Here is a 24,092-nt window from a genome sequence, read left to right as displayed (position 1 = left end):
TCTATGCACCCAAATTGTGTGAAAATGTAATCACATGTCAGTTCTAGTATAATATATTTGTCCAATGAATACCCGTTAATCATCTGGATTACTTCTTGTTGTAGCAATTTTAATGGCGAGTAGTGTATTAAAAAAAAAAAACAGTTTATTTTTTACTAGGTCTAAAACTTTGCTTCCGCCGTTATTTCTCGAGGTAGCGACTTTGTTGTGAATAACTTGCAAAAAATTTACGATTGAAAGTATTGGCCATCGTTAGCCACTGCTTTCTCCTAGCTTTAGGGCAGCATACGAATCCCCTCAGTGTATAAACTGGGCATCCTTTGAGGGGAGCCATGAATCTATCCAATTTTGCACTTGTTCATATGACCGTAGGTGCTACTCAGCTAGGTCGTGTGTCATAGATCGAGAAAGGTGGCAGTCAGATAGGGGAATATCTGGAGAACACAGCGGGTGAGGTAGAACGTCTCATTTCCACGTTTCCAAGTATGTTTTGACGGGATTTTCGAGATGGGCTCGTGCACTGTCAGGCAGCAAAATAATTTTTTCATGTCTGCCGATGTAGTGTGGGCGTTTGTCTTTTAGTGCTCGACTCCAACACATCAATTGCTTTCGATAACGATCTCCTGTGATTGTTCCCGTCGGTTGCAGGGGCATCGGAAGCTTTCTCTCTTTCACAACCATGACGGTCTTCAACTTCAAATCACCACTCTTGAAGCATGGAAACCATTTTCTGCGAAGTTCTGTCACTAACAGGCGTCTCATTATAGGTCTTACCCAGCTTTTTATGAGTCTAAGCCGCAGATTTCTTCATATCAAAGCAGAAAATTAAAACCTCCCACAGATGACGAGAATTGGGCTCATAAGTTGACGTATTCAGTCGAGAATAACATTATGATGCAATCAAAAATCGACTGATATTCTGATGGCGTTATGTTATCAAATGCCTAAGCTTACTGTCTGACACGACGAACGACTTGCACCACTACTTTCCACTACTGCCATCTATTGCAAAACGGCGGAAGCAAAGTTGTAGACCTAATAGTACACCTCTTACAGATGTGTAGAGATCAGAAAATTTCGTGTTAGATGTTATTTCTGTTATGTCTTAGTCCATTCATATGAATAAATTCGAAATGTCATGTTTCAGATGAATGAAGACGAGCTACTGGAAAAGGCAGGAGAATGTGGCTGCTTCCAGTTTCGGATAATAGCCATGTTCGCTGTTGTGAACATATTGTCGGCTTTTCACTACTTTGGACCAACGTTCCTAGACATGCAAGAGGCTGGTTTTGAGAGCGTCTCACAAGAGGTCAGTACCGACGAAAATGCTTTCAAATTTGGCACGAAGGGAGGTGGCGCAGTGCTTAAGGCAGTACGGAGCATTCATCCAGTCTTAGATTTTAGGAATGTCCTTAAACCATTTGAAGCAAGTACCAGTCTGGCTCCTTTCAAGTGGACACAAGCGATTCCCTGCCAGTTCCTTGTTCAGTCTACAATTGCAGTTAGTTACACCTTCCAGCTATTTCTCTATATAGTCCCCACCCCGAGTCAGACATTTGTCGTTGCGGTGTACCAACTTTCCAATATCTTCAAAAAAATGGTTCAAATGGCTCTGAGCACTATGGGACTTAACAGCTGTGGTCATCAGTCCCCTAGAACTTAGAACTACTTAAACGTAACTAACCTAAGGACATCACACACACCCATGCCCGAAGAAGGATTCGAACCAGCGACCGTAGCGGTCACGCGGTTCCAGACTGAAGCGCCTAGAACCGCACGGCCACACTGGCCGGCCCAATATCTTCGTCATTGAAGCCAGTCGCCTGTGCTTTCCGGCAGTTATCTATGCTGCTCTGCAGCTAGTTGTCTGTGCCAAAATGCTGTCCTCAAAGCCGGCGGTTCATATGAGCAGAGACGAAACTCATGTGAAGCCAATTACGGATTGTATCACAGGTGATCAAACACTTCCCACCGAAAAGCTGCAGGAGCATCTTCATCGCCCCTGCAAAGCGCGGCCGAGAATTGTCATGAAGGAGGAAAGACATGACGGTTGTGTTACGTGGGCTGCGTGAAATCAGGCGAAATCTCTCACCAGGCCCTCATACTTGACCGGAGTCATTATTTTCTATACATCTTTACGCTCTCACTGTGTGTTCAGAACTGAAACGGGTGGTATGACGCAATCGACGTGCATACTAGAAACACTGCCCAACACATCTGTGCAAAGCTTCATGTGATTATTACTGTGGTTTCCAAATCGCGTCCGATCGGACCTTACTTTCCGAACAGCCCTCGTATTTTTACAAGTCTATCTCTCTGTTCAAAAAGCAGCTTGTGTGATGTTGTTTTTGCCTGTAACACTTTTCCTGGAAAACTGGAGAATGCAAGAATAGCAGAGAGATATTGGCCTCTGATATCTCGTGGGAAGTTCAGCGGCTGTTTATTGTTAAATGCTTTGATCTTCTCTCGTGGAGAAGGATGACAGCTAGGCGCCACTCCATGTAGAGTAGGAACCTGTCTCTCTCACAAGGTGGGAAAGTAGCGCATTGGGTATCTAAAAAAATATCTGTAAGAGGGATTTAATGTTTGGTCGCCCCCCCCCCCCCCCAGTTGTGGATATTAAGAGGTTGGTGGATTCTAACACATAGTATTTAAGTAACACATTTTACTTAACTTGAGTAGCAGCAAATCCAGAATACAATCCGTTGCGTGTTCTTGAGATAGGCCAGTTCGGCACACACAATAACAGAGGCTAACTGATAATGCTTCGAGTTCTCAGGCAGAACTCAGCTAACAGACAGAGACTAGTCTAGAGGGGAGCAGCGTGTACTGATGCTGCAAGAAACGACTATAAGGGGGGGGGGGGGGGGGGGGGTGAGGAGGGAGGTCTGCGTGCAGCCGAAACTTCAGCCGCTGACATGCTCCTGCTCACACCCCGACATTCGTCTACATCTACATCTACATCTACATCCATACTCCGAAAGCCACCTGACGGTGTGTGGCGGAGGGTACCTTGAGTACCTCTGTCGGTTCTCCCTTCTATTCCAGTCTCGTATTGTTCGTGGAAAGAAAGATTGTCGGTATGCCTCTATGTGGGCTCTAATCTCTCTGATTTTATCCAAATGGTCTCTTCGCGAGATATATGTAGGAGGGAGCAATATACTGCTTGACTCCTCGGTGAAGGTATGTTCTCGAAACTTCAACAAAAGCCCGTACTCCTGCAGAGTCTTCCACTGGAGTTTATCTATAATCTCCGTAACGCTTTCGCGATTACTAAATGATACTGTAACGAAGCGCGCTACTCTCCGTTGCGAGTAGTTAGAAACACTGGTCGAAAAACCAGCCATATGATGCGCACCCACGCCCAGAGACGGAACACCTTCTTCTAATGGCGGAGGTGCAACAGTGACTGGAGGGGCCACGGCGACCCACCGGAATGCGGTTTGGCAAACGGGAATAACTTTTTATCGTGGCCGCGGCTCTGGCGATGCGGTGGCCGCAACGGTACTGTGCCAACGTCCAATGGCCGCTGAGGCTGCGGGGTCTTCCTGGGCACCGAATCTACAAATGAAAAACCAGCAGCAGGTTCACCCAGTCCACACAAACGAAGCTGATTCTGATGGCACATCTGCAACCGGGAGAGACACAGTAAAACATACAAAGAGGGGCCCAAGGCTTTAGTGACAATGCCCCTATCCCAGCGCTTGTGTCTGCTAAATCTCTGGAAAAGACCAAATCATTCACATTAAACTTACAGCGCTGTGGAGGACGGGCCAACCGCTGTGGAGGATGCAGCAGCTGAAGCAGTGTCCAATGTCAGAGTCCGTGCAAGAGCTCCGCTGGCGATTTGCCGTTGAGTGGCTACGAAAGATAGGTCGAGAGGAAGAACACTAAAGCTTGCTCCCCGCACGGGAAACATACGAATATTACTTGTTAATCTATTGCCTGAAAGTCCTTATAATGAGTTCTGCATCACCATTGGATTGAGGGTGGAACGGTGCTGTCGTCACATGTTTAATCCTGTTGGCATTACAAAACTGCTGAAATTCTGCTAATGTGAACAGGTCCATTGCCCGAAACCAAAACTTCTGATAAACCTTTGATGCAAAACTTAGTCGTCAGTGTCTTGACAGTGCTGGCTGTTGTGGTGGATTTTATGGGCACCACGAATGGAAACTTAATGTAGGCATCTACCACAATATGCCAATGCGAATTCCAGTACGGACCTGCAAGGTCAATATGTAAATGTTGCCAAGGGATGCTGGGCTTGGGCCAATCAAAAGTTTTTGTGATGGAGCGGTCTGATGTTCCGCACATGCTGGAAACTGTGAAGTTAAGTGTTCTATTTGTGCGTCCATGCTGACCAAGCCGTAATCAGGATTTGATTCCATGGGGGTTTTAATAAATAGACACCGTAATAAAGTGGACTTGTATTGGGACTAGATCACATTTACATAAGGAAATTAAAATACGATGACTAGCCGTTTACGGTTGCAAGTAAAAACAGTCTTCAGAGCATGATCACATTAAATGCAGGTTGAGCACAAACTTGATGTACCAATAATAATCATCATGCCAGTGACATGCATTTCTGCAGAAAGCAACGTGAATAAAAAATTTGGTGCTAATAGTAATAATAAAACTGTTCCTGGCATTCTTGTATGAGATTCGGGTTGCACAAACTGGTTTGCAACAGTGGAATCACATCAGTCATTAACTTGCAGTTTTTTCGCTGAACTTGCAATGCATACAGTGTGGTTTATATTGATACAACCAGTTTGTTCAGCCTGGGTGTACAATCCAGTCTCAGTTATGTTGCTACAGTCAATACCAAATTTCTTATTCACGTCATCTTCTATTCAATTGCATATCACTACATGATGATTATTACTGGTGCATCCAGTTTATGATCAATCTGCATTTAATATGATCATGATTTGAAGATGGTTGTTTCTTACCATCTAAACTAGCTATTTTAGATTCCTTGCGTAAATTCAATCAAGTCATTAAAAATTGTATAAGAAAAACTTTTAAATTTTAACAAATAACACTGGCCAACAATGAAAATGTTTTGGTTCAAATGGTTCAAATGGCTCTGAGCACTATGGGACTCAACATCTTAGGTCATAAGTCCCCTAGAACTTAGAACTACTTAAACCTAACTAACCTAAGGACATCACACACACCCATGCCCGAAAATGTTTTGGGCTCAAAAGCAGTTAATTATTATGTATTTCCATCTTCTGCTTAAAAAAATCACCATAAAAATGACGGATTAGTTCTTGCTTTGGAGGTAAAGCGACATTTCATTTTTATATTCAACATTTTCAGTTTAGGGGAAATTTTGTTTTCAGAGTTGGCACACCAGTCCAATAACAAAACACAAATGCTTCAAGCTGTTTGTAAGTCATGAACATAGATACTGCTGCTGTGACTGTGAGTTTCATACACTTTCTCTAATTAAAGCAGAATTTCTGAGTGAGAGTGTTTCTGTAATGCAAAATTCGTAAAAATGCCACCAAAATGTGTAAATTTTTGTTACATTTGTAAGTGAGGTAACATTTTCCTCACAGAAACACGATCTGAAGCCTCTTGTGAAGACTGCCTATCAGCATTATTTCGGTATGAAAGTAGGGGGCCAGGATAAGTCTTGGGCTCTACATATATGCTGCAACGCATGTTCAGTTACACTGCGGGAATGACTGAAAAATAAGAAACGCTTTATGGCTTTTGTGGTGCCTATGGTTTGGCGGGAGCCTACAAACCATACAGATGACTGCTGTTTCTGATTGACTCCACCTTTAAGGCAGAATTGTCTATGAAGATAAGAAGACCCATTCCATATTCACATAGTGTACCAGTTCCTACTCCATCCGAAAATTGTGTGTTTAAAGCAGAAAATGAAGATAGTGTGGAACTCGAAGAAGAACAACAACAACCAAACAAGCCTTCCACATCCCATGACCCTGATTTTGAGGGAAAAGATGATAAACCGCACAGATTGAGTCAAGCGGAATTGAGTGATCTAATTAGAGACCTTCACCTGTCAAAGGAAAAGGCAGAAATTCTAGAGTGTCGATAGAGCAATGGAATCTTCTCGAAAGTGATGTCACAGTCTCACAGTACAGAAAATGTCACATCGAACTGTTTCTCTTTTTGGAGAAGAAAACAATCTTGTTTGCTGCGACATTAATGGCTTGGTGGTATCTTTGAATTTGAACCAGGATTTGGCTAAATGGAGGCTATTCATAGACTCCTAGCTTAGTCTGAAAGCTGTGTTACTTCACAAAGGTAACCATCTTCCTTTTATTCCTGTTGGTCATGCAATTCACATGAAGGAGAATATACAAATATGACAACCCTCTTGGACTCAGTCAAATATGATGAACACAAATGGAAAATGTGTGGCGTTCTAAAAGTCATTGCCATACTCTTAGGAATGCAACTGTGGTGCACAAAATATTGCTGCTTCTTATGTATGTGAAACAGTAGGGGTAGGAAATCGCATTATAAAGCAGACTGGCCTGCAAGAAATCTTAACCTTAGCGAGAGATATGTCGTTGCCGAGCCTCTCTTGGACCCAAAAGATGTTCTTCTTCCACCCCTGCATATCAAGCTGGGTTTGATGAAAAATTTTGTCACAGGTATGAACCAAGAAGCACGGGCCATTAAGTAAATAAGACAGAAATTTCCGAAATTAAGTGATGCAAAACTTGAGGAAGGTATTTTTATCGGGCCACATATTCGAGAACTTGTAAAGGATCCTGCATTTGACCAAGTTTTGAATGGGAAAGAAAAGGAAGCTTGTAAAGCTTTCAAGAGAGTTGTTTGTAGATTTTTAGGCAACAAAAGAGATGATAACTACACTCAGTGGGTGACAGTGCTCCTGCAAATATACCATAACCTTGGGTGCAACATGTCCCTTAAAATCCCTTTTCTCCACTCCCACCTAGATTTTTTCCCTCCTAGTTGTGGAGCTATCAGTGACGAACATGGTTAAAGATTCCATCAGGACATTTCTGTTATAGAACAAAGGTATCAGGGCCAGTGGAATGAAGCAATGCTTGCGGATTACTGTTGGTCTTCGTGTAGGGCTGCTCCGGGACTCCGTTACAAGAGGCAAGCTAAAAGACAACGGTCTCATGCAGCCACCACATGATTCTCTTCAGACCCAACCATCTGCGAGGTATTCTTCCAGCAATTTAGAACCCTTAAAATGTTACTACCATTTTAAAAAATTCAAATATGAGCAATGTTGTTAGCATATGTAATTGAAATGAATGTTCTTCTCTTAGTCTGATAAAATGAAATACTTCCACTTAGTGTGTATCACAGAAACTAGAGCTAAGGAAAATTTTTGTTGTCATATCCGTTTTCCTCGGTCCTTAGTAAGAATTGATTCATGAAGTGCAGAAAACAGTTAAAAATTGTTTTTGTTGGCCAGTGCAATGCGCTAGTGAGCGGGAAAAGGAGCACAATGACCGTCACGAAGTGAGGACAAGTACATGGAAAAGAATTTACGCCTTGCTCAATTCTGACAACAAATGCACTGTTTCCACATTGTAGGACCATCGATCATACGCTAGGGAAGTGAGTTTAGTAGTGTTTTATGTATCTTCGACCGCAAACATCGTTGGAGACGGAGCTTTTTTCTGATTTTTTATTACCGTAGGCGACGGAAGCGGCAACTGGGAAACCGTAGAAAACCCAGATCTGGATGGCTTGCTCTTGGGTTGAACTCGGGTCTCCCGAAGGCGAGTCTAGCGCATTAGGCACTTCGCTATCTCTCTGAGTGCTCTGGTAGAAACGATAGGCGAAACTTGTAAAGTTTCGCGAAAGCACAGAATAGAAACGTTTATTTTCAAATGCGGTACTTATTAATTGTAATGGATATGAAATTAAATTAAGCATTTTTTAATGATGTTAGACTACCGTGTTTGGTAATGGCTAGCTACTACACGAAGTTTACCGACTTCTGTCGACACATATGCCGACTGATTTCAACTACAGATTGTAAAAGTTTTCTTGGCAGTTTCGCCCCCTTTATCTGATCGGTACTTGTCGATAAAAGTCGGAAGTCGTCGTGCCGTTTGTATTCTGTTTGAGGTACATGCCAACCTTAGCAATCTACTGAATAATTATGTTACAACAGGATTAATTTACTGTCATCCTCATCACTACTTATGTTGTTGTTGTGGTCTACAGTCCTGAGACTGGTTTGATGCAGCTCTCCATGCTACTCTATCCTGTGCAAGCTCCTTCATCTCCCAGTACCTACTGCAACCTACATCCTTTTGAATCTGCTTTGTGTATTCATCTCTTGGTCTCCCTCTACGATTTTTACCCTCCACGCTGCCCTCCAATACTAAATTGGTGATCCCTTGATGCCCCAGAACATGTCCTACCAACCGATCCCCTCTTCTAGTCAAGTTGTGCCACAAATTTCTCTTCTCCCTAATTCTGTTTAATACTTCCTCATTAGTTATGTGGTCTACCCATCTAATCATCAGCATTCTTCTGTAGCACCACATTTCGAAAGCTTCTATTCTCTTCTTATCCAAACTATTTATCGTCCATGTTTCACTTCCATACATGGCTACACTCCATACAAATACTTTCAGAAACGACTCCCTGACACTTAAACCTATACTCGATGTTAACAAATTTCTCTTCTTCAGAAACGCTTTCCTTGCCATTGCCAGTCTACATTTCATATCCTCTCTACTTCAACCATCATCAGTTATTTTGCTCCCCAAATAGCAAAACTCCTTTACTACTTTAAGTGTCTCATTTCCTAATCTAATTCCCTTAGCATCACCTGACTTAATTCGACTACATTCCATTATCCTCGTTTTGCTTTTGTTGATGTTCATCTTATATCCTCCTTTCAAGACACTATCCATTCCGTTCAACTACTCTTCCAAGTCCTTTGCTGTCTCTGACAGAATTACAATGTCATCGGCGAACCTCAAAGTTTTATTTCTTCTCCATGGATTTTAATACCTACTCCGAATTTTTCTTTTGTTTCTTTTACTGCTTGCTCAATATAGAGATTGAATAACATCGGGGATAGGCTACAACCCTGTCTCACTCCCTTACCAACCACTGCTTCCCTTTCATACCCCTCGACTCTTATAACTGCCATCTGCTTTCTGCACAAATTGTAAATAGCCTTTCGCTCCCTGTATTTTACCCCTGCCACCTTCAGAATTTGAAAGAGAGTATTCCACTCAATATTGTCAGAAGCTTTCTCTAAGTCTACAAATGTCAGAAACGTAGGTTTGCCTTTCCATAATCTTTCTTCTAAGATAAGTCGTAAGGTCAGTATTGTCTCACGTGTTCCAGTATTTCTACGGAATCCAAACTGATCTTCCCCGAGGTCGGCCTTTACCAGTTTTTCCATTCGTCTGTATAGAATTCGTGTTAGTATTTTGCAGCTGTGACTTATTAAACTGATAGTTTGGTAATTTTCACATCTGTCAACACCTGCTTTCTTTGGGATTGGAATTATTATATTCTTCTTGAAGTCTGAGGGTATTTCGCCTGACTCATACATCTTGCTCACCAGATGGTAGAGTTTTGTCATGACTGGCTCTCCCAAGGCTGTCAGTAGTTCTAATGGAATGTTGTCTTCTCCCGGGGCCTTGTTTCGACTCAAATAAGCACTACATTCAAATGTGAATGTATCTACAGCGCGATTTCACAAAACATACTTGTACGCCTTTCACGCTACTTAAGAAAATGTTATTTTCTCGCCTTTAGATAAACACTTGTTTCGTTACCATAAAAGGTGCAGATCTAAGAATTCACCAATTTGACGAAAAATTTCTAGAAAGAAAATTGTAGAGCATTAAAATGTGTTTTCAGTAAGTCGAGCGCAATGTCGAGAAACCTAGTTGGTTAGTAAATACAACAACTATCAATTTTATGAAAATCGCATAGTTAATGACAGTCAATTTCCTACTTCCTGATCAATGCTTTTTTTCAGTATTCGCTCTGGTTTAATGTCTTTGACAGTGCGTATCATTCTCTGGATTTTGTTGCTCCACCGTTTAAAAAGTGTGCTTTCTGCCGGATCTTTTATTAATCACTGTTAAATTTGGCTGTAGAGGAGGTATCAGTTGCCAACTAACCACTAATTAGTTACGCTCGTAAGTGGAAGTCAGGGCGACGTCTGAATGTTTTGTTTGTGGTGAATACGAAAATCACTAAGCGGGTTGAAGACTTCCATCCAGTCACTCGTCGACCAATCTGGAGTGGCAAAAAAAGACTGCAAAAGGAAAGATGAAGTTTTAAATTTCACATTTAAGAAATCATTCACGCAGGAGTATCGTACAAACATAACATCGTTTGACTTGTCGCACAGACTTCTGCATGGAGGACATTGGCATCCATGGCGTAGAGAAGCAACTGAAAGAGTGGAAAACAACCAACCATGTCCAGATCAAATCCCAATTCCATTTTACAGAGAGTACTCTGCAGTATTGGCCCCTCGCTTGGTCAGCATTTATCGCGAATCTCTCGCCCAGCCCCATGTCCCAAGCGAATGGGAAAAAGCGCAGGTGACGCCTGTGTATAAAATATACACACTTCGTACGCAGCGGTTGCAGTCAAGTGTCTACACTGCGGTCGTGCCGTATGAAGTATGTTCTTTTCCAATCACACCGATCGCCCCACAGCACACATGTGTACATACCTCACATCCTGTATATAAGAAAGATAAAAAAAGACCCCAATAATTACAGACCAATATCCCTAACATGACATTGCTGCAGAATTCTTGAAAACATTCTGAGTTCGCACATAATAAATTTCCTTGAGACAGAATAACTTCAGTCCAGAAATCAGCACGGGTTTAGAAAGCGTCATTTGTGCAAAACTCAGCTTGCCCTATTCTCACATGCTATCTGTAGGAGGGCAAAGAAATTTCCAGCACAGTTTTGATATCAAATTGATGTCAAATTAATTCATTGATCAATTAATTACCCCCACCCCTGGATGGCGTCACGGGTTTTCTACAGCCACCATGTGGGTCTCCACCTCCACCTCACCTCCCTTCCCCCTCCCATATCCCCCCATGCCCTATTGGCAGGAATTTCGAATTTTGGAGGGAATCTCGAATTTTGGCGGGAATTTCAAAAACACATCGTGGGAATTTCAAAATGTTGAGAATTTATTTGTCCTAAGGCTCTGCTGACGTCACACCCCCCACCCAGGAATTGGTGGGAAATTCGAAATGGCGGGTGCCCTTTCCAGGACTAAAACCCTGGTCATTCTGGACGGAAAACCCAAATGCACGCCCCCTACACACGGAAACGGCCAGTCTCTCTCCAGCTGCAGGAGGTGGTGGTGGTTAGTTCCTATGGGACCAAACTGCTGACGTCATCGGTCCCTAGGCTTACACACAACTTAATCTAAAGACAACGCACACATCCATGCCCGAGGGAGGACTCGAGCCTCCGACAGCAGGAGCCGCGCGAATCGTGGCAAGGCGCCTGAGCTTGCGCGGCTACCGCACGCGTCAGCTGCAGGAGACGAGGGTTAGGTTAGTGTACTTCATTTATTTTGGGTGGGCAACCGAAGTAAAGATTGGTACTAATTACATAATTAATCATAAAGATCAGGCCTAATTACACATCTATACGCTTAGCGCTACACAAGGAGCGCCTAAAAGCGCAATACAGCCCAAAAATTGATGAGGTCGTACAACTGTTGTTATTCTGCTCGAAAAAGATTCACGATAACATTGGAAACTAGTGGCAGACATACTCAAAATAAATAGTAACCCTACATAGGATGATTCCTTTATCTACAAGTTGGAAGGTACTATCTTTATTTTTGAAGGGAAATGTGCTCAACTGCGATGTTGTTGTTGGACAAAGAGGCGTTTAATAAGTGTATTACCTGAGGTCTGTGTCTATAGCCTCCTACGTGAGGAATGGAAGTAGGTGATAATGAACGAGTGTAGGGGAATACTTTTCAGCAAATAATGGAGATGCAGTGGGATGGACTGAAGATGCATTTCACAACTCATAGAGACTATTGCCTGTGCTGAAACTATTCATGTTTCTGAAATGGCCAGTCAATCCACAGTGCAAGAGACGATTTCGCCCCCCCCCCCCTCCCACACGCACAGCTATCCCTTTTTACCGATGCGTGTGTGTCTCGCTGTTTCATGTCGGAGTTCACTACAAATGCATCCCACTACATTGCTTGACAAACACCCTGGTGCTCTAAATTCAAATAAGTGGTGCTCACTTTATTTTTAGACAATTTCGTCCTATACCACTTCCCCCAAGAGGTCCCTTGGTATAGCTGCCCTGTAACTTGTACACTGATATATAGTAAGAAGGGATAGGGCAGCAAACCATCACTGAAGTATAGAAAGGCCAATGCACGCTATCACAACTGATGGAATATGCGTCACTGTTTTAATCACATACTGAAACCGTTGTGAAAAAGAAGCCCAGCACTCGTAAACGACGGATCATAATGCAACACATGTATTGGGAATTGAGAAAAATTATTGTAATAACACAACTGCCGAAAAAACCGACCCCAAAAGATCACATCAGAAGAGAGGGGTGGCAGCTGCACGTGTGTTCACCTCGATGTGCGGTCACAGATTAATCAGCTTAGAGCCAGTCTCACGTCCCTTCCTACCATGCACTATCCCTCCCTCTTCTCACCGTAGGTAGGGATACAGGCCTGTTGGATCATGTCGCTGATAGTTCACAAAGAGATACATCTGGTGGTAGTGATATACTGTCTCTGTTCTGCAGAAATCAGTCGCTGCCGGGGAGATGCACTCTGTAGGGAGGGAGAAAGGTAACTCTTAGCGTCCAGGATGCTAAGTGCAGTCGACACACTGTCAACTAACGAATAACGTATTACTAAGGTAGAAAAAAAATACCATAATCTACATTTGTAGATGTCGTAAGAGCATTGTGGGAACGTAGCAGAGTTGGAAGGTATAAACAGAAGTAGCGAAACTCATCTGGTAAGCAATAAGAGCGTATTCTTATGGGAAAAATATACGAGCGGTAACAGACATCAACTCTGTACACAGATTATCTCCCTGTTGCAGATCCTCTCACGACAAAATGGAAGTCAAATGAACTTGTCGAACTGATTCCAGACTTTGAGTTTCCATCAAGTGCATCACTGCATGAGTCTGCAGACAAGCTCTCTCATGTGTTGTAGCAGTAAATGGATTTGTTTCCAGACTTTGAGTCTCCAATGTACACATCATCTGCACCACTCGGTGAGCCTCATTTAGATACTAAGCGAGTGTTACTATGCTTTCCATGATCGTGCTATTCAAAATACTTACATGTTGATCATCGGGAAGAGGGAAATTCTTAAGATTTTGTAGTATCCTTGCACAAAGTCAAACAGCACATGGGTATGTCAGCAATATGATCATATACATGTGGAAAACTACCGAAAAATATGAAAAATGATATAAAATCTGTAAAAATCGAAGATAACCTGATATAATTATGACAGATTGATGGAAAATACTAAAAATTGAGGGAAATACGACGAAATATGAAAAATCGCGAAAACCTAGCAAAATTATGTAAATTGACTGAGAATACATAAAATTAGAGAAAAAATATCATGACATGCAGGGAATAGAGGTGGGTTGGGGTACCCAGACACTCAAGACCGAGAAAAGCTTAAAAATTATGCTCTTTCTGCATTCAGTTTTAATCCTCCCCTACCCCAGTAAACTATGTGGGTTTCTGTAACACACATTTCAATAAAGGCGATATAAGTATTACACAGAAGCGCTATATTAAAATAGGAGAAACATATGTATTCCAATCCAGGACTTTGTTCTCACACACGCAGTAGAACACAGATATTACCGAATTAGGTTAGTGTTTTTATGTGCAGAACTGTGTAGCCTTGAGAGTGCATGAGTTTATGCTCTACGATCATTTCTCTATTGCCATTACCTTCTTGGTACTGACTCCACAATTGGTAGCACAGTTTATTTACATAAAATGCTTCAAACTCCATCCTTTTGGTGCTCCATCCTGCATAAACCAGACATTTCTTCTTAACCGTCTGTTACAACACTCTCATGTCTACTATTCACCAATAAGGGCTGTTAGCTTCCTCGACAAGCACGCATCTCTTGTGCACGTCGATGGGTGCCATGAGTAAGATTCGTGCGGAACAGTCTCCGCTGAGCAGCAATTACCGGCTCAGCTCACTCTGTTCCTTCATGAGATATGGAATGTAGCGGGTATAGTACCCTCCTACTTCTGGTCAGTTGCAGATTAAATGGGCTACCTTGTTGTCGGGAGGGTTGGTGAAGGACAATGCGCGGAGATCTTTCAATCTCCGACTTCATACTATTAATTCCGGAATACTGTGACTCCCATCCACACAGGGAAAGATGGCCAGTCGTAATCGTAAATTTCGTACTACGATCGGTTTGCTAGAAATATGTAGATAACCTAAATGCATCGGTATAGGACGCTGTGCTGTATACTCTGGTGTATATGATCAAATGAACGTACTGGGCAGTCATCTATCTGTATTCACAGTCTAGTATATGGTACTCTCAAAGTAGAGGAGGGGTGGTTTAGCGATGATACAGAAATGGTTCAAATGGCTCTAAGCATTATGGGACTTAATATCTGAGGTCATCAGTCCCCTAGACTTAGAACTACTTAAACCTAACTAACCTAAGGACATCACACACATCCATGCCCGAGGCAGGATTCGAACCTGCGACCGTAGCAGCAGCGCGGCTCCGGACTGAAGCGCCTAGAGCCGCTGGGCCACAGCGGCCGGCGATGATATAAAAATTGGGTAGTATTCTGATGACTCATTGGCTGGTGTTGAAATTATTGAAAAACTGGTAAAATTCCTAAAATTCATTGCGCTATCAACTGCGGAGCATATTACAGTACATTGTCCCAAATCGCCGGTGTCTCTTCCATCCCATCCATCCACTAGTACGCTGTTGATTACCACATAGTGATTTACTGACGCCACTTGTTTGAGATGGAGAGAGGCTTGGCCGAACACTGGAGAGCTGCTACTTGTTACTGTGGAATATGGGATTACATGTAGAGACAACCGTTTGGAGATGTTCCTCAATGCTTCAAATTCGTCCTATTTCCATATGCTGCAATGCCATTCACTTTTTTTTTCACCAATAAGATAACAATACCTCTCTTTAATTCTATCACCCCGCGTGTGTTGTGAACAACACCTTCCGGGGACGGTCAACACTGGAACAGTGATCGAGCACATGTATAATGTGAAGGTGTAGTGCTCTTGGCCTATTCGAGACGGAACACCTGGATAGCTGTTACGTGATGCTTTAATACAAGAATAATCTATTGCGAGTGATAGCCTGCTGGATACGGTCTTCATTCCCCCACAGGTGATAAAACTTTATACACACACAAGTAGGCCCATGAAAGCGAGTTATGGAGCAGTTGTGGTTGATGTCAGCAAACTGACGGTATTTGTTTTTCGATACAAATGGCTCTGAGCACTATGGGACTTAACATCTGTGGTCATCAGTCCCCTAGAACTTAGAACTCCACCGAGCGAGGTGGCGCAGTGGTTAGCACACTGGACTCGCATTCGGGAGGACGACGGTTCAATCCCGTCTCCGGCCATCCTGATTTAGGTTTTCCGTGATTTCCCTAAATCGTTTCAGGCAAATGCCGGGATGGTTCCTTTGAAAGGGCACGGCCGATTTCCTTCCCGATCCTTCCCTAACCCGAGCTTGCGCTCCGTCTCTAATGACCTCGTTGTCGACGAGACGTTAAACACTACCCACCACCACCACTTAGAACTACTTAAACCTAACTAACCTAAGGACAGCACACCCATCCATGCCCAAGGCAGGATTCGAACCTGCGACCGTAGCAGTCGCGTTTTTCGATACATCGGAAGAGAGACACAGTAAAATGTTATAGGTTGACGTTAGGAGATTCTATTACAAGTAGAGGTATGGCGTGTTAAAGTTTGGGTGAAGATAGTGCACAGTTTTTTTATACCTACTCTGAATGTTAAAAAATAACGAAAAGGAATGCTCTCGGAAATTATAAATTACTGTATTGATGCTGATATGTATTGGTATCTCATACGTCTGAAATGAATGCATTGCCCCCGTGCATGACAAATCGTAATTAGAACACACTGAATGCTCTCAAACTATACAGATTTTGTTTATAAAACTAATAGGAATCGACTGTATCTATTCTTATGGAGTCGTCACTGTTTTTATTATTTCCATTACGATTGTGTATTTAAAAAGGTGTATTACACCAAGTCCTGTGTTATTTCATACTTCATGACCTCTAATTACAAAGTAGCCACCACTTGAATTGTAGCTCATTGTGAAACCTAGAAATAATAATATTTATCTCGACATTTGAGTAGATTGGATGAAACAGGTTGTTCTGCGATGACAAAATTGCTTATGAAACTACAACACAAGCATCTGCTGCTATGATTTGCTGGGTGTGGTCTTCTTCTTCAAGTACGAGTGATAGAAAAATTTTACACACAGGTCAGTAGGGGCGAAGTATGGAGCCGATGTGTCGGTTGAATATTATAGGGTTCTCTACTAGGTGATGTTAGGATATCCTCACAATTTTTACGTTTAGTAAACGCCAGAATTATATACCATTGCACTGATAAAACAGGAACTGCCATAGCGTGCAAAACAACGAAATCCTCTTGAATTATAGCTTCTTGTTGCTGAACGTAAAATGGTTGTGTTTCTTCCGATATGTGAAAGGTTCAAATGGCTCTGAGCACTATGGGACCTAACGTCTCAGGTCATTAGTCCCCTATAACTTAGAATTGCTTAAACCTAACTAACCTAAGGACATCACACACATCCATGCGCGAGGAAGGGTTCGAAACTGCGACCGTAACGGTCGCGCGGTGCCATACCGAAGCGCCTAGAACCGCTCGGCCACTCCGGCCGTCTCTGATATGTGAACAGATGGCGTGAAAGGTTGTAGTCTGTAATGTAATTTCACCTGTCTGAAATGTCAAGCATGTCAATTTTCGATATGTAAACAGATGGCGTGAAAGATTGTAGTCTGTAATGTAATTTCACCTGTCTAAAATGTCATGCACGTCAATTTATTTACATACACTGATTTGAACGCCAGGGATGCTCTCAAACCACGTAATTTTGTCCACACTGAAAGAAATCCGCTTAACATACATGTTTCGTTAGACTGTACGTTTTTTTTTCTTCGGATTTAAATTTTCGCTTTTTCTGTACTCTGATGAGAGTTTGGAAATAACGAGGACATTCTGCAGTGACAAATAGTATTCACAGCAAAATAGTGGAAGTTTTTTTCGATTTTATTTGGTGTGGACATGGCTAGGAAATGTGAGATAAATTAGTACATCTGTCAGACGTATCGCTATATAGCTCCGACCTCTGCAGTTTGCTCATTTGTAATCAGCAGTAGTGCTGTCGGATGTCACAGAATAACGGCATGTGGCGAAAGAGAGAGTGAGATGTGAGCTGCATCCTGCAGCCGAACGTAGAAAACAATACCGATTCTGCTCACAAAACTAAAAGAAAATTGACTGCAAGTATTTTCGTTGAAATAGTACTTTTATTATAGTTGAGATTGTGCTTTTTTTAATAGATGCTCGCTTAGAAGATCTGCGCTGATGTTAAATACAACTGTTACACTGAAATGCCTTCTCGCTGAGAATGGCGTGCGCTTGTTGTGGGCTGCTACTGGCGGCATGCATCATGGATAGCCGCGGCTACACTTTTAGACGAACATCACATGGTCGGGATAGCTCCAGAGACGCTTTCTCCAACCACGGCTGGTCGAAGACCGCGCTCACAGCTATGGTAATACTGGCTAATGATGGCAGTGGAGAGCATGAGCAGCAGCAGATGTTAGAAAAAGCATTCTGGAGAACTGGAGATTTCACTGAAATTTCTTTGTGGTTCCAGAAAACGAAAAAGGGGGGGGGGGGGGAAGAGGCAGTCTTTCCGAGACATAAATGTAACGGCTTGCAGGAAGCGTCCTGTTTTTGAGTCTTTTGTCCAACTTTGAACTGGTTCTAAGCTGGTTAGTCTGTGACCGCACATCGAGGTGAAAACACGTGCAGCTGTCGCCCTCCTCTTCTTGTGTGACCTTTTGGGGTCGGTTTTTTCGATAGTTGAGTTATTACAATGATGCATGTTTTGTACTATGGCGAATTGTTTACAAGTGCTGTTTTTTTCACAACAATTTCGACATGTAATTAGAACAGTGAAGCATTCTCCATCAGAATGAGATTTTCACTCTGCAGCGGAGTGTGCGCTGATACGAAACTTCCTGGCAGATTAAAACTGTGTGCCCGACCGAGACTCGAACTCGGGACCTTTGCCTTTCGCGGGCAAGTGCTCTACCATCTGAGCTACCGAAGCACGACTCACGGCCGGTACTCACAGCTTTACTTCTGCCAGTACCTCGTCTCCTACCTTCCAAACTTCACAGAAGCTCTTCTGCGAAACTTGCAGAACTAGCACTCCTGAAAGAAAGGATACTGCGGAGACATGGCTTAGCCACAGCCTGGGGGAGGTTTCCAGAATGAGATTTTCACTCTGCAGCGGAGTGTGCGCTGATACGAAACTTCCTGGCAGATTAAAACTGTGTGCCCGGCCGAGACTCGAACTCGGGACCTTTGCCTTTCGCGGGCAAGTGCTCTACCATCTGAGCTACCGAAGCACGACTCACGCCCGGTACTCACAGCTTTACTTCTGCCAGTACCTCGTCTCCTACCTTCCAAACTTTACAGAAGCTCTTCTGCGAAACTTGCAGAACTAGCACTCCTGAAAGAAAGGATACTGCGGAGACATGGCTTAGCCACAGCCTGGGGGAGGTTTCGTATCAGCGCACACTCCGCTGCAGAGTGAAAATCTCATTCTGGAAACCTCCCCCAGGCTGTGGCTAAGCCATGTCTCCGCAGTATCCTTTCTTTCAGGAGTGCTAGTTCTGCAAGTTTCGCAGAAGAGCTTCTGTAAAGTTTGGAAGGTAGGAGACGAGGTACTGGCAGAAGTAAAGCTGTGAGTAGCGGGCGTGAGTCGTGCTTCGGTAGCTCAGATGGTAGAGCACTTGCCCGCGAAAGGCAAAGGTCCCGAGTTCGAGTCTCGGTCGGGCACACAGTTTTAATCTGCCAGGAAGTTTCGTATCAGCGCACACTCAGCTGCAGAGTGAAAATCTCATTCTGGAAACCTCCCCCAGGCTGTGGCTAAGCCATGTCTCCGCAGTATCCTTTCTTTCAGGAGTGCTAGTTCTGCAAGTTTCGCAGAAGAGCTTCTGTAAAGTTTGGAAGGTAGGAGACGAGGTACTGGCAGAAGTAAAGCTGTGAGTAGCGGGCGTGAGTCGTGCTTCGGTAGCTCAGATGGTAGAGCACTTGCCCGCGAAAGGCAAAGGTCCCGAGTTCGAGTCTCGGTCGGGCACACAGTTTTAATCTGCCAGGAAGTTTCGTATCAGCGCACACTCCGCTGCAGAGTGAAAATCTCATTCTGGAAACCTCCCCCAGGCTGTGGCTAAGCCATGTCTCCGCAGTATCCTTTCTTTCAGGAGTGTTAGTTCTGCAAGTTTCGCAGAAGAGCTTCTGTAAAGTTTGGAAGGTAGGAGACGAGGTACTGGCAGAAGTAAAGCTGTGAGTACCGGGCGTGAGTCGTGCTTCGGTAGCTCAGATGGTAGAGCACTTGCCCGCGAAAGGCAAAGGTCCCGAGTTCGAGTCTCGGTCGGGCACACAGTTTTAATCTGCCAGGAAGTTTCATTCTCCATCAGTTGTGATAACGTGTATTGACCTTCCTACAATTCAATGATGGTTTTCTGCACTATCCCATCTTATTATGTATCGATGAACAAGTTACAGAGCATCTATGCCAAGGTGACCTCTTCGGGGCAGTGGAATAGGACGAAGTGGTCGAGAAATAAAGAGAGCACCGTTTACTTGAATTTCGAGCGCCAGGACGTTTGTTGGGTAATGCAGTGGGAAGCGTCTGTAGTGAACTTCGACATCAGACAGTGACACACATATGTGGTCCTTAAAAATGGATGGCTGTCGGCGCGCAAATTCTTCTCCTGCACTGTGAATTGACCGGCCATTTCAGAAAAATGTACAGCTCCAGCATAGGCAATAGTCTCTCCGTCCATTCCTCATGCAGGAGACTATAGACGTAGTCCTCAGCTGTATGCTTACACTTATTAAACCCCTCTCTCTCCAACACCAACATCTTGTCAGTTGAGCACATTTCCCACCAAAAATAAAGCCTCTCTCCCGCCAATTCACAAGTAGAACAGAGAGATTTATTTCGACTTGTAGGTAAAGGGATTATCCTATGCAGACTTACTATTTATTTTGAGTATGTCTGCAAATAATTTCGAGTGTTATTGTGATTTTCTTGTTGTATGACATCGTCAATTTTTGAGCTGTATTGTGCTTTTTGGCGCTCTTTGTGTAGCGCTGTGCATATAGGAGTGTAATTAGGCCTGATCTTTATGATTAATTACGTAATTAGGACCGATCTTTACTTCAGTTTTGCACCCAAAATTAATAAAGTACAATAACCTAACCTCTCTTTGCTGCAACTGAACAGAGACGGACCCTTTCCCTGTGTAGGAGGGTGCGCTTGGGCTATCTTCGCAGAAGGACCAGCCTTTGAGCCCTGGAAAGGGCACCAGCCTTCTTGAATTTCCCACCAATTCCCAGGTGGGAGGTGGGGGTGTGTCATCAGCACAGCCTTGGGACAAAGAAATTCCGTCCATTTTAAAGTTCCCACCATTTGTTTTAATTTCCCGCCAAAATTCGAAATTCCCACCAATAGGGTAGGTGGGGAGGGGAGGGGGGAAGAGGGTCAGGGACCCACATGTTGGCTAGGGAAAACCCATGAAGTCATCTGGCGGTGGGGGTGCCGGTAATTAACTGATCAATTAAAAGTTACTGAAAAGGCTGTGTATTTAAGGATAACTGATAATTTTATTTCACATAATTGTTATCAAATGTAAAGTTCGGTTTTTAGAAGTGGTTTAACAACTGGAAATACTATATTCTCTTTTCTCTGTAAGGTACTGGATGAATTAATCAAAAAGTTTCGAACGCTACGCATCTTTTTTCTTATTGAACTAAAGCGTTTGCTAGTGTTAATCACAAAAATATTGCTCCAGAAGCTGGACCATTATGGAATACGGGGAGTAGCCCACAATTGGTTTACCTCTTACTTTAATGACAGACAGCAAAAGGTGCTGATAGTGGCTATGATCAAGGGTCCGAGTGCGGTACGGTTAAATGGAGTGTGCTCCAGGGACCAGTGCTGGGGCCACCCCTGTTCCTTATTTATATAAATGATATGCCCTCTAGTATTACAGGTGATTCTAAAATATTTGTGTTTCCTGATGACACTAGCTTCGTTGTAAAGGATGTTGTGTGCAACGTTGCCACTGTTTAAAATAGTGAAATGCAAGACACAAGTTCATGGCTTGTAGAAAGTAAACTAACACTAAACCACAGTAAGACTCAGTTTTTACAGTTCTTAACACACAATTCAACAGAACACTGCGTTTTAATTAACAGAATGGGCATATGCTTAGTGAAACTGAAAAGTTCAAATTTCTAGGTGTACAGATAGATAGTAAACTGTCATGGAATGACCACGTTCAAGATTTTGTTCGAAGACTTAATGATGCCATTTTTACTATTCGAACTGTATGTGAAGTACGTGATCGTTCGACACGAAAATTAGTCTACTTTGCTTACTTTCATTCGCTTATGTCGTATGCTATTATATTTTGGGTTAACTCTTCCCATTCTAAAAGGATATTTTTGGTTCAGAAACGGGTGGTTCGGGCAATGGGTGATGTACGACCGAGAACCTCTTGCCAACCTCTGTTCATTAGTCTGGGTTTTCTAACGTTGGCCTCTCAATATATATATTCTATACTGTCTTTTCTTGTTAAAAATGTCAGCTTATTCCCATGAATTAGCAGCTTTCATTCAGTTAATACCAGGCAGAAATTCAACCTGCATTTGGATCGAACTTCCTTGAATCTTGTGCAGAAAGGCGTGCAGTGTACTGCTGCATCCATTTTCAATAAGCTACCACTTGAATTAAAAAATCTTAGCAGTAATCCACGCACTTTCAAATCGAAACTGAAGAGCTTCCTCATGGGTCACTCCTTCTATTCTGTCGAGAAGTTCCTTGAAAAATTAAGCTTATTCTTGTGTTATATTGTTGATTGCGTTTACATAATCTTATAGCTTGTCTTTGTTTGGGTTCATGAACATTTTATTTTATCTTTTATTACGTTTAATGTTGGAATTTCATGTACTGACACATCCATGACGATTTGCTCCTCAATTTGATCCTACGGAGCGGACGTGTAAAATGAAACAAAATAAAAAATGAATGCCACATTTGTAGATTGTCAGTTTAAAAATTTTACGTTAAAACAAAGTGTTTACTTTTTGCGGAAGACGCATCATAGGATCAAGTGGAAGCTAAAAGAAGAAACCAATTTCTTTTTCAAATGTTTTTCGTGACATTACAAAGATATTTGCAAGATCGATAATGAAGATGATGACAAAACGGAATAATGAGTGGAGAACTCAATTAAAATTTCGAGTAGGACATATTCAAGATATTTTTGTTGTTGAAGATAGATATCGTGGTAATTATGTGAAAAGGTTTTCAAATCCGATATTGCAGTTCACAGTAGCGCTGGACGACCAAAAGATGGTGACATATCTGCCTGAGTGAAGTTCATTTGTGAGCATTTGTAAGCAAATAAAAATGAATGACAATTACACGCGTTAGACACTCTGAAGAACTGTAGCAGATACTTCCCATATATCGAGACGAAACAAAAATTTCTGTTCGTAAAGTTCTGTTAAGATTTGTTATTCGTTGGAAAAATAAATCAATACAAGAAAACCTTGATATGCTTTCAGAACACAGGCTATACCTCTTATTTTACATGTAGTATGTGGCCAGAATCAAGGACCACAACAGGAACGCAACTGAATGGTTGAAACTGCTGCTGTAATTCTAGAGAGCATTAGAACACGAGTTTGTGGAGTGAAGACGTATCTTCCTTCAGACACTTTGTTGGATAAAGTTGGAAGTTACGTCCAGAGTCACTGAAATTACTTGTTAGAATGACTATTTCTCCAAAAAAGAAAGGCTGTTCAAAGCTAAAGACGACAATCAACTGTCTTTTATATTTTGATACTTTAGCTGCAAGACCGAGATCCTTTGTTTGTAATACACAACTAGATCTTGAGAAAAAGGTACATAAACGTACGGCTCAAGATATCTTGTAGATTTGCTTTAGCTTTTGAATTAATCCTATAATGATATCTGTCAGTTTGAAGTTCCCAGTATGCAAAAAGTAGTAGTAACTCTCAAGACATTCTTTTATCTTTTTTGTGCACAACAATGTGGACATCCATATTGACAAAACTAATAATAAGCATAACTGGTACACTTGTACACAAATTTTATGTCCTTTGTTCAATGTTATTCTATTAATTTTATTTTTTCCAATACAGTTTTACTGAGGTATGCGATTTCTATTAAGTTGATAAATGGCAATATTTATTTGCCAGCTTTGTTGTTTGTTACTTTCTTTGACTTTTTGAAAACTAACTTTGATGCTATACAACTTTTCTCTCACGCTTTTTTGCTTCAAACTTGTCAACTCTCTGATACTGCGTATCATATAGATGTAAAAAAAGTAAACGTAGAAAATGAAACAGAGATATTATCATATTGTGCACACTAGCCATACCTCTCCCCTACATAACGTTTACTTAAAACAAACATTTAAAAAATATTTATCACTGTGAAAACAACAATTTCCACAGTTTCCAGCAAGAGCGACTACGATGATAGTTCCAGGCTTCTACCATGTGAACAAATGTTTTCACACTGCCTCGAGCCTCAGCAACAATGACAGTTAGGGTAGCCTCCATGCAGGGATAGTGCTGCCTATAAATTCCATGACAAACTATATTCCTTTGTAGCTCAGTCCACACATTGCTGCTAATATTGTCGCTAACACTAGCTCATAGCT

The 24,092-nt window shown here is 42.4% G+C and overlaps 1 protein-coding gene across 1 annotated transcript in view; it reads left to right on the top strand.

Moving 5' to 3' along the window:
* LOC124722627 (organic cation transporter protein-like) overlaps nt 1-24,092 on the top strand; it is a 348,546-nt gene that overhangs the window by 31,052 nt on the left and 293,402 nt on the right. The window contains exon 2 of the mRNA XM_047247761.1: nt 1,148-1,309. Within this exon, the coding sequence (XP_047103717.1) occupies nt 1,148-1,309 (162 nt within the window). The remainder of the gene's footprint in view (nt 1-1,147; nt 1,310-24,092) is intronic.

Source organism: Schistocerca piceifrons, chromosome X, assembly GCF_021461385.2.
Source record: "Schistocerca piceifrons isolate TAMUIC-IGC-003096 chromosome X, iqSchPice1.1, whole genome shotgun sequence".
NCBI lineage: Eukaryota > Metazoa > Arthropoda > Insecta > Orthoptera > Acrididae > Schistocerca > Schistocerca piceifrons.
This window is presented reverse-complemented; position numbering and strand designations above follow the sequence as displayed.